The 17,958-nt window shown below is 44.1% G+C and overlaps 1 protein-coding gene across 5 annotated transcripts in view; it reads left to right on the top strand.

Annotated features, from left to right (window-relative positions):
• Positions 1–239: 239 nt before the first annotated feature.
• Positions 240–17,958, top strand: part of LOC119176165 (type 1 phosphatidylinositol 4,5-bisphosphate 4-phosphatase) — an 86,464-nt gene continuing 68,745 nt past the window's right edge. The window contains exons 1-2 of one of the 5 annotated variants that reach the window (XR_012886869.1): positions 240–624; positions 9,268–9,422. Coding sequence is in view for 1 of the 5 variants with exons in the window: in XM_037427319.2 (XP_037283216.2) it covers positions 534–624; positions 9,268–9,422 (246 nt within the window). In the remaining 4 variants the exon portion in view is untranslated. The remainder of the gene's footprint in view (positions 625–9,267; positions 9,423–17,958) is intronic. The other 4 variants (XR_012886872.1, XR_012886871.1, XR_012886870.1 and 1 more) reach the window with 4 other exon arrangements.

Genomic DNA, 17,958 nt, shown 5'->3' with positions numbered 1-17,958 from the left:
AGTCACTTCACCCGCAGCGCGGTGAAGCATTAAATTTACAGCGCTCGGCTCTTTTCTGCCACTGGCAACATGGCCGCCGCATGCTCGGCGCGGCTTCACTCGCTCCCGTAGCGGCGCATAGGCGGCTTCCACTCCAGCAAGTTTTATGTATCCTCTTTGATATATATATATATATATATATATATATATATATATATATATATATATATATATATATATATATAATTGAGCTCGCGACGCGCCCTCTTCGAACATGTATATGGCCTCCGTGTATGTAGGTATATAGTAGGTGTTCTCTGGTATAGTTTTGTTCTCTGATGTGCTTGAAGTATGCACGCAGTAACGCAGTAGTGAGTTTAGTCAGTTTAGCTGCAACCGTTGCTAAAACCAAGGTGACGCCCGGTTTTCCCGGTGCTTGAAGTACTGCAACCGGCTGCGTACAAGTGGCACAAGCCTACAAGCACTACGAGTTTGCCTTGTGCGCTTGGGAGAAGAGATGGCGCACGCTGCTGAAGTGTCTCCGCTGCTGGGAAATGCTTCCGGCGAAAGTTATTTGTCGGTCTATCCTACAGGTATACGCGACACTTGATTTGATTATGCAATCACCACTAAATGGAAAGTACAGTGAGTCCCCCTTGTCTATGCAAAAGTGGTCTTGTGCGAACTTGTTGCCGGCACTGTGCGAACAGTAGATGCTATTTGCTTTTCGATCTTCCGTGCGTGTCCCGTACTATTTCACGTCCCTTGCGTTTGTTATGAGTCTAATTTAAAAGCGTTGGTAGTGCTGTTGAAGTACCTGCGTCGTGGGGCAGGTTATTTTTTGAAGTGCCGTAGGTTGATAGTAGCGAACTGCGCCCGCAGCGAAGTGGTTAATCCTCGCGAGGTCTCTAGTTTTTAATCTGCCCTGCCTTTGCTCGTGAAATTTGACAGCGCTACGTGAGTCATGCCGCCAGGCGACACGCTTCCGGAACTGATGTCGGGCCGGCATTGTAATTTCTGGGTAATTTAATCTTGATCAGGCCGAGCCTGGAGCATAACCAAACTAGTAGCATTGCAAGGGCAGCAATTAAGCGGGGCTATGAAGAGACAATTTAACTCGTAGAATTCCACAACTTTGCAGACTTACATTGCAAAACCTTGTGGGGATGCTTACAAAGTAAGCGCTGACCGCAGCCGTACTTAAAAAGTTCAGTGAACATTTGTGAAACAGCCGGTGTCGGCGGAAAATTAACTTAAGTGTCTGTTACGCCTTTCAAAAATACTTGTAGGAGTCTTAAGGGGTTAAGAAATTATAGATTTTGCTCAATTAAATTCCTTTCATTTCATTTACCCTCAAGGCCATATGGCATTATATAATATCAGAGTGATTACAAGTAGACGAAGAAATAAAGTACAGCCTAAAAATAAGTTAGTCAACAAACGAAAGCTCCTTATTATTCAATGTTAGCTGTGTAAGGACCACGACCTCAATAAAATATGAACATAATACATAATAATACATAACATAATACATTGTACACTTTCTAATTAGGCAAAATGAGGTATTGCTTGATGAAAAAGATGGTAATTAGTAATAGTTACTATGTCCTCTGGTAGGTCGTTCAAATCTGTTGACGTAGGAGGTATGAATGATCGATAAAAACACTGGGAGTTGCATAATGCGATGCCAACCTTATGACTAGAGACCGGATCATAGGCAAATGCCTATTTTGCTTCTTGCTTTCCTATCGTGCCACTTTGATATATGAGCATGAATTAGAGGTTAAGGATAACTTTAGTAGTGTTTTTATAGTGCCTATAAATGCCTATTTTGGACTATTCTGCCTAAATTCTTATAAGTGCCTATTAATGCCTATTTTCGAAATTGGTTCTTATATGAATGCTATTTAACCTCAAATTTTGCATTTAAAAAACAGTTGGAGATCGGTATTCATGTTACCGTGCAAAATTGAGCTTTGGGAACTCAATGGGGTGCAACCTATACTCCTTCTCATGAGTTACTATTAGCACTGTCAAGGCTACAAGGTTTCTTAGCCAATAGGAAGGCCGATTGTCTACTATGCATGAATTCATCTACGTCCCGTCGTCTGCTCGGATGCATAGGGAACAGGAGGTGCTTCTGTGCAGCTGCAGTACGATGAAGAACGAATGCGAAACAGTGGAGTGTCATCAGGAGAAAGTAGAGGGTTAAAAAAACATATCCACGTGGTTTTTGTTTTGCTTGTCATTTACTTCTTAAACAGGGTTTCACTAGGTGGCATGAAAAATTTTACTGAGACACTGAATGTTGCTGCGTGCCGAATGGAAAGCTTTATACAGCTAGGATTTTTTAATTGGTTCATTGCAAGCCGCGAGATCATGATGTAATGTGGTGAGCTTCAAACCTTTGCCACTCGGTAGCTGTAGACTTTGCCAGCCGAATTCCTTCCCTGCCCCCTTCAGTATCGTAGCAACTCCGGGCCGGAAGATCACATGATGTAGAGGTATAAACACGTCATGCGCAAGCAAGGTTACATTTGCATGACATGCCCATGCCAGGTTGCGCATGCAAGCGGTGTTATTGTGTCGTTTCAACATTCTCTGTATTTTGCTGGCTGTTTCTGTGGGATGTATCCCTCAATGCCTGCACATTTGCAGAGGCTCGCATGCATCATGTATCCTTGCCAAGATACACAGAATCGCAATTTCTTGACTGCAGCTCTGGCCTTATGGTCTGCATTCTGAAAGTGCAAGCAATTGGTGATGACGAGTCAACCTCGCAGATCTTGCAATCTTTTTGGCAACTAGAAGCAATGGGCATCGCAGATTCAGCGGAACCTTCGCCCCACGAGTCTGTTGCACGATTCCATAGAAGTATTAGCAAGAAAAGTGGCAGATACACTGTGGCGTCGCCTTGGAAGGAAGATAAGAAACCACTTCTAGGGAACAACCGGGAAATCACGCTATCACGTCTACAAAGATTAATATGGAAGCTATCAATGACGGAAGGAATGTTGCAGCGATATGACACAGTAATCCGGCAATATCTGGAGTTGGGTCACGCGGAAGTGACCTTTCAATTTGTTGCTATCGCGTTCATTGCTTCATCTTTCCGGCAAAGCTGTGACTTTTTTCATGAAAGGATTGCTCTCTTTCCTAAGCACAGACAACTATGCCAATTGGTTTTGAACAGCAATATGATATATCTTCCAGCGCACAAAGAACACACATGTACGGAGTATAGAAATGGATGCCATGCACACCGGCATTAATGGTGTCCATTCCTACCGTGTCCATGTGTATTCTTCGTGCACTGGAAGATGGTGGGCACATCTAAAGCCTGTAACCATTAGAACTGCTTCGTGTACATTAACAGTTTCCTTTTTTGAACAATTTTCACTCCTAAAGCGATGGTTTCTTTGCCTTGTTTGTGATAATTTTGCATCCCTTGGTTGGTCTGACTCACTTCTAGCATTCTGTGCTCTGAGATATGCTGCTGCAAAATTTAATTGTGGTTTAGGTTATTACACATGCAAGACAACCAGCTCTGGTGCAAAGCTCCCTACCGATGTGCTGTGGCAGTCGCCTGCATCGCTTAATCTGGCAATGTGTCGAAGACACAGGCAACGATGTTTATGGTTACCCTTTGAACGGACAATGAAGGCAACTATTAAGTCGACGTTGATTTTTGAAATAGTGGTCCAGAAACCTCGTAGTGTAACTTTTGTGCCAATAAGTGCTTATTTTTAAATAAAATCTTGTTTTAGTGGTCTGCATCGGGTTAGCGCACTTCAAATTACCAGTCTCAAACTAAATGTCTCGCGACGCTGTTGCCATGCACAATGTTGCCTGGCTTTACTGCGGGGCCCCAAACACTAGTAGCAGCAAAATCAAAGTAGCGGGAGCCACAGCACCAACAATGGCCATTGAACAATTTCCTGCCATGGCCTCCGAGATGGCAGATGTGGTTTGTTCAACTGGACCCTGTTAGATGGCACGACCTGTCCAGTTTAACCAGGCAGAAATTGAACTTTTGAACTACTCTCACCATTCCCCATAGTAACGTCCGGCAATTCTTTTTTTCCCATGAATCAAACAGAAATGAACAAGCAGCATTTTATTATGTCTCTTGATGAACAAAAGGTTGTTTATTTAGTGCAGCTAGTTCGATTACTAGTGATTATTTGTAGGCAGTACCTCTCGCGTCATACGTGTAGCGTATGTGTTCTCGTGAATTTACCTTAATTTCTCAATAAGTAGGACACTGCTGTTGATAATATTGACATTCTGGACGTCATACATTGAGCTCTCACTCTGATGTAAGTTGTTATTTGACTTTAGTGTCCCTTTAACTGCTGGCGGGTGGTAGCAGGGAGTGACTGTTCGCCACGTCGAAGAGGAACATTGCACCGATCCTCACCACCCAGCATGCGTATTGATGAAAACCACAATTAAACTTTGCAGCGGAATATCTCAATGCAGACAGGCTAAAAGAATTTTTTTAAGTTGAACTGTGTATAAACGTGGCTGCCTTCAACTTTTCAATACAAACATGTTTGCCGCAATCACTAAAAAGTTAATTAATAAATGATAGTTAATTGGGTGGCTGGAAATGATTATTATTGTTTCACTTTGTGTCTCTGAATATATATGTTATCTGCAAAGGCGGTTTTGATTTCTTTCTAAGGCTGACGTTTAAGAAAAACGATAAAACCTAATTGAATACATATGTAGATTCCCCAGCTCCTTTGCTACTTAAGAATAGTTAGAAAATTCTTATTAAAAAAGGGGTATGTAAAGGAGATGTGCTGTCTTCACTGCTATTCACTGCTTGTCTAAAAGATGTTTTTGAATGACGAGATTGAGAGGAAGTGTGAATGAAGATTAACTGAGGCTATCTGAGCAATTTATGATTTGCAGATGACATCATACTCTTGAGCAGTGATGGTGATGACCTACAAAAAAAAATAATTGAACAATTAAACAAAGGAAACCTCAAAGTAGGCTTGAAGATGAATATGTTGTCGACAAAGATAATGCTAAGTGAACAAAGGTATGGTAAGTGGTCTGGTGAAAAATCTAGCAGTTCTGTGTACAAATACAGCTGATGCCTCGCCACGGTGGTCTAGTGGCTAAGGTACTCGGCTGTTGACCCGCAGATCACGGGATCGAATCCCGGCTGCGGGGATTGCATTTTAGATGGAGGCGGAAATGTTGTAGGCCCGTGTGCTCAGATTTGAGTGCACGTTAAAAAAACCCCAGGTGATTGAAATTTTCGGAGCCCTTCACTACGACGTCTCTCATGATCATATGGTGATTTTGGGACGTAAACCCCACATATCATTCAATACAGCTGATGAGTGAAGCCCCTTAGAAATGGGACTCAAATGACTATGCTGATGATCTCGCTCCTGGCTTTCATGAAGGGGGTAGGTTGGGGAGTGGGTGTGGAAGTGTCTGTTGCACTGTGTGGCAAGAAGGACTGTGTAAGTGAGTGCGCGGCACGCTCAGTGCGAGCTAGCTCAGGCACTGGAGCAACCACTGGACGGGGTGGATCCTTAAAATGCCACAGGGTCAAATTCGACAGGGCGAAACTATAGTTTCGTGTGTTCGCCAGTCCGAGGGGAGAAGGCGGAGACAAAGAAAAGAGGAGAGAGAGACAGGTGGGAGAGGGGTTCGAGCGGTAATGCGGCAGGGAGCATTGACTGTGGTGATGGCGGGGTGCGAGCTTAAAGAGCTTTGCTCCTTATAAAAAAAAAAAAAAAAAGAAAAGATTTTTTTCATGATAAACAGACCTTTAAATCTGAGGAAGTGTATGTCAGTCTAGGCCAAATGTAACGGAAGTCTACTTATGTAAAGCAAATCCACCAAAGAATAAAGATGAGCTGTTGCGCTTATGGTAGGCACTCTAAGCTCCTGACCAGTAACTTATCACTGCCATGAAAGCAGAGGTCATGCAATCATTATATTTTGCCAGTTATAACATATGGGGCAGAAATCTGGAGAATAACAAACTTAAAAAGAAGCGTTGGAATGCCCTGTGTGTGTAATGGAACGAGAAATTATAGTAGGGTTAACATTAAGAAATAAAAAGAAAGCTGAGTTGATCAGAGAGAAAACATGAGTAGTTGATAGCTTAAAAAAAGTGGGGATAATATATATATATAGCCCCGCCGCGGTAGTCTAGTGGCTAAGGTACTCGGCTGCTGACCCGCAGGTCGCAGGATCGAATCCCGGCTGTGGCGGCTGCATTTCCGATGGAGGCGAAAATGTTGTAGGCTTGTGTGCTCAGATTTGGGTGTACGTTAAAGAATCCCAAGTGGTCGAAATTTCCGGAGCCCTCCACTACGGCGTCTGTCATAATCATATGGTGGTTTTGGGATCTTAAACCCCACATATCAATCAATCAATATATATAATCAAGAACTTTTTCTGTGGATCGAGTGTTTTGTATGCGTTAAAAAACGACAGAGGAACGTGCGAAAATGTTTATTACGTCCAACATTTTGGTAGGAGGACCTGCCTTTGTCAGAAAAGGCAGGCCTTCCGGCTGAATTGGAAGTAATAAACGTTTTTGCATGTTTGTCCCTTGTTTCTCAGTGCGCATATATATATATATATATATATATATATATATATATATATATATATATATATATATATAATATAGTGGGAGTAATAATTCAATGGGCCAGTTAGTCTTCGTGAAGGTATGGGATATGGCACAACGGGAGCGTTGTCAACAAGGGTAAATATATTTATTTTCCAACAGTTTCGGGAGGGGTCGTCCCTTCATCAGGGGATAACATCAGTATAACTCATCCCCTGATGAAGGGAGGACCCCTTCCAAAACTGTTGGGAAATAAATATATTTATCCTTGTTGACAACGCTCCCGTTGTGTCATATATATATATATATATATATATATATATATATATATATATATATATATATATATATATATATATATATGCATTGAGTATATATGGGCAGTTAAAATAATGAATGGATACCATGAGATCAGAAATGTAGCCGTGGACTGCAATGTAGTTGGTGGGTTTAGAAATTTGTGGGCGTAAAGTGGAATCTGCTCGTGTATTGAACATGGCAGGCTGCCGCTGATTATGATAAGGGGTAGACAAAAAGCTGTCAGTTTTAGAATATAACATAGCCGATTCTAATTGATAATTTCATACTTTCCATCTTTAGACTACTTCTTAAGTACAGCCAAACAATAAGACAGTGCAACATGATAATTACACTCATAATTTTATGCTTGTGCTTATATTACTAGCAGATTGTCATGTTTCACCTAGGTAGCCAATATGACAAATGTGGAAATGGATGTTGCATATAACTTACTTGTTAGTAGTACTTGTTTTAACTTAATGTCAATAAGGTGATCATTGCGGCAATTTGGTTCATGTTGAAGACTTGGATATGCATTGCTTTAAACAATGTTATCTTAGATTAAACCTTGAATACGCATGCTCGAAATGGGATCCTGGTCATGCTATCTAACAAATATAATAGAAAAGGTACCAAATTGAATGGCTTGTTTCATCCTTCACAACTACCATCGAACTGCTAGCACCACTAATATGAATCAAACACTTGGCATTCCCCTTCTTTCCTCTTGTAGAAAGTTGTCCTGTTTTGTCTTCTTCATAAGATGTACTATCAAAAGGATGAGCTGAAGTCCAGATGCATTGCACCAGCATCTTATATTTCCTATGTGTCGATCATCCTTTCATTGTTCATGTATCTTCACAGCGCACAATCGCCTGTTCATATTCATTTTTGCCAAGAACATGCCACAAGTGGAATCGCTTGCCTGCGCCACTAGTCACTATCGGAGAGAAAAAATTGGCCCCGTATCTGCATTTAATCTGCAAATGTCGCCGAAAGACGATAGTCTTGCGTGTGGAGAGAGTGAAGAAGACATTTATTTGATGTTCTGCGCAAGAAAATCTGTGAATAGTATTCTGGAGACGCTGCGTTAGAGTGCCTCGAACGTGCAGCGGAGGCAAACAAGCGCATCAAGTCACGTCACATGTGAGAAATTAGCGCCATCTGGCAGTTTTCTTAGAAAACAAAGCGCGTGGCTCTGAGACGGGTGTGCGCACCTATTTCAGAGGTGATAAGGTGTAGAACGCAAGGCGACGGGTAGGTGCCACCACTGTCTCGTCTTAGCAAAGCGTTGGAAACGCTCGCCTGTCCGAGCAAGCGCTGCATGGTCAGCACAGCGTGATAAGCGCTATGGTCTTTAAAATTGCTTATGTATGCCTTTTCCAGTAAAAGACACACATGCAGAATATATACGTGTTGTTATGGTGCCCCAGACATGCTCAATAATTGCTTTTTAATTGACAATTACCCAAGCATGAACGCTCAATCTTGGTAGACGAAGAAAGTGCTTAACAGTGCAAACGACAGGAGCGAATAGAAGAGACTAGAACAGAGCGCTCTTCTATCCCCTCCTGTCGTATGCGCTGTTAAGCACTTTCTTCGTCTACCATGCAGTACTAACCAGCCCAATCAAGCACCCTGTTAAAGCTCAATCTTGAGCAACATTGGTGGGTGCTGCGGATGGGGTCGGCCGTTTCAAGTACCCGTTGCCATAAACAGACAAATGTACAGGCAGACGGACCAAAATTTTTGCGTCGAAGGTCCCCAAGAAAGACTATCGTCTTTAAAAGATGTACAGACAAGGACACGAGGGTGAAGGGGACAAAACGCAAAATCCGTTTAAGCTTGTCCTGTTTACCTCTGTGTCATTGTGTCTGCATCTACTTCATCGTTATTGTTTCAAACAGCGCTTATCGAAGTCTTGTCCTTTTTTTTATTTATACATTTATCAGTGTTGGCAAAAATTGGCCATGCCCGTCTTTGTCACAGCTTCCGATTTGTCTACCACGCTCATGCACTCGGATCTTGCAGTGTATTTCACTTCCAATGCTTGCTTGAAGATATTTCTTTGCACTTTTCACTTCTTTCACTCTTGTCCGTCGAGATAAGTATATTTGAGCACTGTGTACGTGTTAGAAGAAAAGATTTTTTTTTAATATGGCATATTTCTTTCATTTATATTATGTGAACATCAGAGGTAAACTGTGGTTGTATTTAATGTGATATGATGATAATTCTATGTGCAGGTAAATTGGTATAAGTTTTATTGGTATAAATACCAATTGCAGAAATTTTGCACCATTGTGAAAGGACATAAAAACATTGGTGGATGTTACAGTGCAACACTTTTGTATGCAATACAAACTGTTTTATTTCAGCTCCATCTCGAGAAGACTCCCCACCTCCGTCATATGACGATGTCAGTTTTATGCCTACCAGGGTAAAGGCATGTGATGTTTGCAACTACCAGATTGACATAGTAAAGCATCCGAACGACTATGTTGTTAAGTGTCCACGCTGCAGTGAAGTTACAGTAAGTCAACGCGCAATTTGCATGAATTTACTTCTAAAGTATACATCTTAGACTTAATTTTAACTGCTTGTGTCAATGTACCTATTGTTTCTTTTGAGCTAAAGAGTTGCATTGTCAATGGAGTAATGGCATGAATTTAAGAGATCTTCATGTTGTTCATGTCTTTATGTTCGATATTAAGAGATTGTTTCACAGTGATGGTGTCAACACAGTCTGACATAGATCTGAGAAACGTGGGAAGAGCACCTTGTGACATACTAGTCGCAGTTCTGTCATGCATTGTCTGTTGCGCACGATGGTGAATTGTTGTCTAGCTTCTCCAACAGTGATTTTTGACAGTGTGTTCACTCATCATGATAATATTCATTGCATTAGGGCTGGCTTGCTGACGACAAAAACTTTGCCATGGAACTAAAATATTTTATACCTGCTTCCTAGTTTTGGTGTGTGGAGATGGTCAACACTGCAAGCCAACGAAACTAAAATGGCTCATTCGCGATGCGTCACCATTGAAGGGGCCGCGCAACACTTTTCCAGCGTGGTCAGAAGACACTGTCGATTGATAGTCGTGGCTCCTCAGAATTTGGAGCCAAAAGTTACAGCACAGCCCGTGGCCTGGAATTTACAATTAATTCTTAAAGTCAGTTATAAATTGTTCTCTCTTCTTTCAACAAAGGATGCAAAATGCCCAAATGACTGCGCCTTATACTCAAATTTGCAGCCACACGTTTGAAGAAAAAAAAAAGTCTAAATGCTCAAGGTCATGACGCACGTGTGACACAATTTTCTCCTGTGCCATTCCTCTATACTTAGCTTCCAGTGTACTCCTTGGATTGAGGGAAGACAGAAAGTAATTAGCATAATGTGTGACAAATTTCTGATACTTTCACCCTATTTGATGGATTCTAAAAATTGTGGTGGTCGATTCATGAGGCAATAATTCCTTTGATGAAGCGATTCAATGGTTATTTAGAAAAGAGTTGCAGGGCCCCTTCTAAGGGTATGCTACTCAAGAAATTAGATTTTTTGCTCCCAGATAAATATTTTTTTGTTTTCACTTGCTTTCACGAGTTTAGGTTCTCTATATTCATCAAAAAATCTAGGTTATAATTTAACTTGAAGTAAGGTAAAATCACTTTCAAAGAGTACAAGGTGCCTGTTAAAAACTAACCCTGTATTCAGAAACGCTGCTTAACTTGATGTTGACTTGCCACCGACTTCAATCAATGCAGCACAAACCCGTTCTGAATGCGCTGTCTTTAGGCGGTGCCAAGGCAGCACAAATGCACAGATGCATTTGAAACACTCTGCATCGAAGGCAGCTTCAAGTTCAAGTCGAGGAGCGTTTTTGAATACGGAAGTAAAATGAGCCTAATGTCTAGAGTCCCCTGTAAATTGTCACCTGGCTACTTGCCATTGCATTTCATATGAGGAGTTCACAGATGTCGCATGCTCAAAATAGCCAAGATTACTAAGCTAACATGATTGAAGAAATCATTTTAAAAAGCATATGTTTGCCACAGAGACGAGCTTTTATTTCTATGTCTAAAATGCACTTTTTTTCTCAAGACGCACTTTTTGGAATATTGTTGAGTTTGGACATCATGTTTTAGAAGGTACTTATGGCCAGATTGGGATGAAATTTTTGTCACATTTCTCAACATGTGAAGAGTACAATTAGTATCTTCTTTGAAATTTGATATCTCTCATACCATTATTATTAAGTTAAAGTAAGCATTTAGTATGAGCTGATCATTTTAACACTTCTCACATTACAACTTTTCTTCATTAAAATACTTTATACTTTGAGCTTTGTTGCCCTGCCGCCGTGGTCTAGTGGCTAAGGTTCTCGGCTTACGACCTACAGGTAGCGGGATCGTATCCCAGCTATGGCGGCTGCATTTTCGATGAAGGCGAAATTGCTGTAGGCCCGTGCGCTTTCATATGGGTGCACGTTAAAAAACCCCCGTGGTCGAAATTTCCCGGAGCCCTTCACTACGGGTTCTCTCATCTCGTATAGTAGTTTTGGGATGTTAAATCCCACATATCAATCAATCAAAAAGAGCTTTATTATTATTATTATTATTATTATTATTATTATTATTATTATTTATACAATACTGCAGACTATTTGATTCCAAGCAGGAGGGCTATATTAGAATAATAGCGATCGTAAAGATTAAAAAGTAACTAAAGGAAAAAGTTAAAACTAAGTAACATATACCCTGAAGATAAATGAATAACAATATGCATAAAAATGACATCAAAAGCATATAATGATAGTAAGAACACCTTGCATGTGCATTAACATATGCTTATACGCCGCAAGACACTGTCACACATTGTCAGGGTACAAAACGAAAACTATGAAACTTTGTATAAAGCTCATTACATATTTCAAATTAACATAAAGCACTTATGTTAACAGCTAAAATTTCATTGCCCTAGGCTACTGATTACAAAAACTTTTCTTTGTTGTAGCTTCTGCCCCTGAAAAGTTGAAACTAGTACAGCAGTATTGCTGGAGGCCATTTTATGTAAGCAGCAGCATACTTGTTTGAAAATTGTCATAAATAGTGTCTTATCTTGGCACAATATCATATTGCCTATTCATAGCCACATTTTCAACTAGCCTGTGCTGCGATATTCTTTCATCATGTGTGTCCGTCCATCTTAGCTCCTATGCTGAGTAAATGTATTTTTTGGAAGAATCTTGAAATGCCATGAAATATTTCTCAAACACTGAAAAAGAAAATGTTGCATTCATGATGTTGCATAGAATTTGTTAGTATTATAAAGTGCTGCTCATTCATATTTCCAACATTGCTGCATCTCAGAAAAAGTTTTTCGGAAATCCCCAAAGTGGAGGAAGATCACTGAAAGGGAAAAGTTATAATCTGCATGATAGTAGCATGATGCTTTGATGTTTGCAAACGTCAATACTTGCTCACATATGCCCATTAGGGGCGTCTGCGCGAGCAGGCATTTGGTGTGTAGCAACACCACGGACCCGAGTCAACGAGTGGGGGGGTTCGACTTTCCCCACGCTTCGCCGTGCATGGTTTAGCCGTGTCCAGGGGAAAAGGGGATTCTGGAGGGGTTGAGCCAATGCCGGGTGATTTGACCTTTAAGGCGGTGGAGGCAACACACCCCTTTGGCCCCGGCTTCACGTAGACGGCACCCCTGGGCTGACCCACCGAGAGAAAATCGGCAGTCGCCATTTCCTATCTCTCTCTCTCTCCACATCTTAGTCTTTATCTCTCGATTATACACAGGGTCCCCAAATTTCATTCTAGACGCCCCAATCACGGTCGAGGAGCTCTATTCAGCCGCTCAGATCTTTAAAAAAAAAAAAATGCTTTCCCGGGCCCTGATGGTGTCACCAATGCCATGATCAGGAATCTTGACAGAGGGACACTACAATATCTCACAGATTACTTTAACAGCATAGTTTGGACGCCAGAAGGAGAACTACCTGCACGTTGGAAAAAGGCTAATATAGTTGTTATACCCAAACCAGGCAAACCCAAAACACTCAATAACCTTCATCCTATTTCATTAGCTTCGTGTCTGGGGAAGCTGTTCGAAAAGGTCATGCTGCAGCGACTTGAAATGCATGTTGAGGAGCAGCAGCTCATGCCAAATATGATGTTCGCCTTCCGCAGAGGGGTCTCGGCACTGGACATCTTTCTTGTACTCAAGGAGAAAGTATTGAATCCACCTTCAGGCAGTCTTGACAACTTAGTCTTGGCATTGGATGTGCACAAAGCGTTTGACACTATCTCTCACGAAATGATATTGCAAGGATTGGAAGATATTGGATGTGGCCATGTATTTACCACTACGTTCAAGCTTTTCTGCGCAGTTGCACTGCAACTCTCACATTGAGTTCACTCAAATCCAACCCCTTTAGTATGCCCAATCGAGGCACACTGCATGGCTCTGTATTGTCTCTCTTTATTTTTAATGTCGGGCTACGCAAGCTGGCCATAATGCTCACTCATGAACCCCGCCTTGGCTTTGCAATGTATGCAGACGATATTGCCGTGTGCATAGCGGGGTTTAGAGGCGAGATAGCGACGACAACGAAGAACGCGGATTTGCTCGAGAGGCGCAGAGCAGGCGAGTGAAGAAGACGACAATCTTAGCGGCCTTCTCTGAGAGCGTCTCTACAAGTTCCACTGTCCGTGTTTTTAAATAAACCCTCTGTAATTTATAACTCGCGACACTGGTGGAGGAGCTGGGTACTACCACCTCATGGTCAGCACCCCTGTGAGAAGCCCCGACTCCAGCCCTACGAGACAGCCGCGCGTGAAGACGCCTGTGCACCACTCAAGCTGTCACCTTCAAGGTCTTGAACCAGAATTTGGCCTTTTAGAGGGAGCAACACTCCCGACAGCCACCCCTACTCAAGAAATGGCAAGGAGTCCTGCACAGGTGACGGTTCAGAATATGCGCATTCCTAAACCATTTCATGTCCGGCCGAACGAAGATGCACAAGACTGGCTTGAGCAGTTTGAACGGGTAGCTAAATCGAACTACTGGAGTCTCGATGGAAAGCTCTTCCACTTATTCTTCGCCCTTGAAGACGGCGTGAAGACGTGGTTTATGAACCGGGAGGCAACATTGACGACATGGGAGGAGTTTTGTCGTCGGTTTCTTGACACCTTCGGTAACGCGGACCGACGCGAAAACGTACGCCTTCTTGAAGGACGCACCCAACAGCTGCATGAAAGCGTTGCCATGTTTGCTGAGGATATGGTGCGTCTGTGCCACCGCGCAGACCCCAACATGCCCGAGGCTCAAAAGCTAAGCCATCTCATGAGGGGCGTCAAAGAGCAGCTGTTTGTTGGTCTTGTGCGCGATCCGCCAACAACAGTGGACGAGTTCACCAGGGAGGCCACCGCAATAGAGCGTGCGCTGCAGCAACGGTACCGACAGTCTGATTGCCCGGCCACCGGCGCAGCTACAGGCGCCGCATTTACCGCAAACGACGAGTTTTCTCTACGCCACCTGAGTAGACAGATCGTGCGTGAGCAGATCGCGAAGGAGAACGCAAAATACACATTGCAGTCACAGGCGCCCCCGCAGCAGGAGTCCACGATAGCCTCCGTCGCTGAAGTCATTCGCCATAACTTCGACAAGCGTTTGCCTCTCCTCAGCAATATTCCGCTCCACCGCACCGTCCAAACTCGTGTAAGTACGTAGACGCTGTGCGTCGTCCATTAGCTCCTGAAGTATCCTACCTGCCGAACGGATACAGCTATGCAGACGCTGTTCGTCGACCCACGCCCATGCCAGCGCCGCAGTATCTCGAACCGTATCCTGTGACAGCCTGGGCTCAGCAGGATTCTGTCAGGCGACCCTATATGCGGAAGACCGACATATGGCGCACTGCAGATCGCCGACCACTCTGCTACAACTGTGGGGAGCCAGGGCACATTTACAGTTTTTGCCCGCATCGCCGAGCTGAATACCGCGGTAGTGCACCTACAGCTACACGCCGACAGTTCGACGAAAGCCGTGCCCCCAGAGACGACGACCAGGCTGGTAGGCAGGAAGGCTCTTCTACCTTCTGGACGCGCTCACCATCCCCGGCTCGCTTTGGTTCACCAAGCCGCCGTAATTTTGCTGACGCTGTCAGAGGTCAATCTCCCAGCCCACAGCGGGGAAACTGAAAGCAGCAATCTCTGGGGAAGGTTGCAAGCCGTCGAATTGCCGAAAATCCCCCACTGCTGCCGAAACACGTGAGAGACGATGATGAAGACTCCGCCGAGAAAACTGTGACTGCTGACCTCGCTGTGATGATTGACGGCGTTGAAGTGATGGCCTTAGTCGATACGGGTGCAGACTTCTTCATAATGAGTGAATGATTGGCAGACGAACTCAAAAAAGTCAGGATGGAATGGACGGGCCCTTATATCCGAAATGCTGGAGGCCAGATAATGACTCCCACGGGAAAATGTACAGCAAGACTCACGATTGAGAATGTGGCTTTTGTAGCCACATTTCTGATCCTACTGCAGTGCTGCAAACCTATGATACTGGGAATGGATTCAAGAGAGTACGGTGCTGTGGTCAACATACGCGATGGTGTGATCACATTCGCCGCTGACAAGTCTGTGACCCATGACCCAGACCAAGACAGGCTACGGCATGCGCGCTACTTCTCGTCAATGGACCTTAAAAGTGGATACTGGCAAATAGAAGTAGATGAGCGCGACCGAGAAAAGACTGCCTTCGTGACACCAGACGGGCTTTATGAATTGCCTACGCTAGCAGAACGTTGACACGCGCCGAGTCCAACTACTCAACAATGGCGGAGTGTCTGGCTGTCGTTTGGGCAGTTGTGAAGTTTCGCCCGTACTTATATGGCCGCACTTTCCAAGTCGTAAGCGACCATCACTCTCTTTGTTGGTTGACCAACATGAAGACCCATCTGGATGTTTAGCACGATGGAGCTTACGGCTTCAAGAGTACGACATGGCCATAGTTTACAAGTCCGGAAGGCAACACTTAGACGCCGACTGTTTGTCAAGGTCACCGATTGAATCACCGGCTATAGAAGATGATTAATTCACAGGTTTTTTAGGAGTTGTTGATGCAGCTATTATTTCTCGGCAACAACAAGATCATCGGGAGCTCAACTCGCTTATAGAATTCTTGAACGGACGAGCCGCCAATGCACCAAGAGTGTTTTCAAAAAACTTATCATCATTCTGTTTACGGGACGAAATTCTGTACAAAAAGAATTTTTCATCAACAGGTAGAAGCTATCTGCTGGTAGTTCCTGGACCTCTCCGCCGCAAAATTTTACAAGCCTGCCATGACGAAGCCACTGCGGGCCACCTCGGTTTCACAAAAACACTGACACGCATCAAAGGAAAATATTACTGGCCAAGAATCGCAGCAGAGGTGAAACATTACGTCCGAACATGCATTGACTGTCAGCGGCGCAAGGTACCCCCTGTCAAACCCGCTGGGCTATTACATCCTGTGCCCGTGCCAGAAACCCCGTTTTCTCAAATCGGAATCGATCTGCTGGGCCAATTCACAACATCGCACAGCGGCAACAAATGGGCTATAGTGGCGACGGACTACCTCACCCGATACGCGGAGACCAAGGCAATCGTGAGTGGCACTGCAGCTGAAGCGGCCCAGTTCTTCATTGAGAACATTGTCCTGAGACATGGTGCTCCAGCTGTCGTCATAACAGACAAAGGTACCGCGTTTACAGCCGAGCTTTTGCGCACTGTGCTTACGCTCAGTGGCACAGCGCATAGGAAGACGACAGCTTACCACCCACAAACGAATGGGCTTACAGAACGACTTAACAAGACAATCGCTGACATGCTTTGCATGTACGTCGACGTGGAACACAAGAATTGGGACCGAATATTGCCGTACATCACATTCGCGTATAATACGGCGCGCCAGGAAAGAACAAAAATGACGCCGTTCGCACTAATTCATGGCAGAGAAGTTACTACAATGCTTGACGCCATGCTGCCTTACGATTGCAATGATTCAGAGACAGACGCCGCAGACTTCACTGAGCGCGCCGAGGAAGCAAGGCAGCTTGCCCGCGTCAAAATACTGAACCAGCAGCAACTTGACGCCCAACGGTACAACCTTCGCTATCGATTCGTCATTTATCAACCTGGAGATAGAGTCTGGGTTTGGTTTCCTGTACGACGACGAAGCCTCTCTGAGAAACTCCTACGCTGATACTTCGGACCCTACAAGGTTTTGCGCCGTCTTAGCGACGTGAGGTACGAAGTCGTGCCCGACGCCTCCTCCTGTTCGAAACGTCGCCAGCATCTGCCTGAGACAGTGCACGTGGTCCGCATGAAACTTTACCACTCTCAGTGATGTAAACAGCCGCTGGCCGCATCTCTACCTGTTGAGCATCGGGACGACGCTCACTCTGGCGGGAGGGTAATGCCACGTGCATAGCTGCGTTTAGCGGCGAGATTGTGACGACAACGAAGAACGCGGATTTGCTCGAGAGGCGCAGAGCAGGCGAGTGAAGAAGACGACAATCTTAGCGGCCTTCTCTGAGAGCGTCTCTACAAGTTCCACTGTCCGTGTTTTTAAATAAACCCCCTGTAATTTATAACTCGCGACAATATAACCCTTTGGACCACCCAAGGGTCTTACGGAGAGCGCCAGGATACCCTGCAAACTGTCTGGAGCATAGTGGAAGACTACCCAGAAAAAGTTGGGATGAAGTGCGCACCGTCGAAGTCAGAATATATTCACATACGTCCATATAATTCGCGGTCTTGCCAAGCACCTGAGCTAACATTTTACTTGGAAGGATTGCCACTCAGAAGAGTTAGCACCCTTCGAATACTCGGCATGCACATTCAGGAAACGACGAGTGTCACGGTCGCCTTAGGTAAGCTGAAGCATACAGTAAAAAGGCTGACGGGACTCGTTAGAACAATCTCCAGAGGAAATAACAGCATGACTGAGCACAACACGGTGAGGCTTGTGCAAGCACTTGTTCCGAGTCGGCTTACAGCAAGCCGAC

This window comes from Rhipicephalus microplus, chromosome X (assembly GCF_043290135.1).
Source record: "Rhipicephalus microplus isolate Deutch F79 chromosome X, USDA_Rmic, whole genome shotgun sequence".
Lineage (NCBI taxonomy): Eukaryota > Metazoa > Arthropoda > Arachnida > Ixodida > Ixodidae > Rhipicephalus > Rhipicephalus microplus.
The sequence above is the reverse complement of the archived record's forward strand: the minus strand, read 5'-3'. Positions and strand labels throughout refer to the sequence as shown.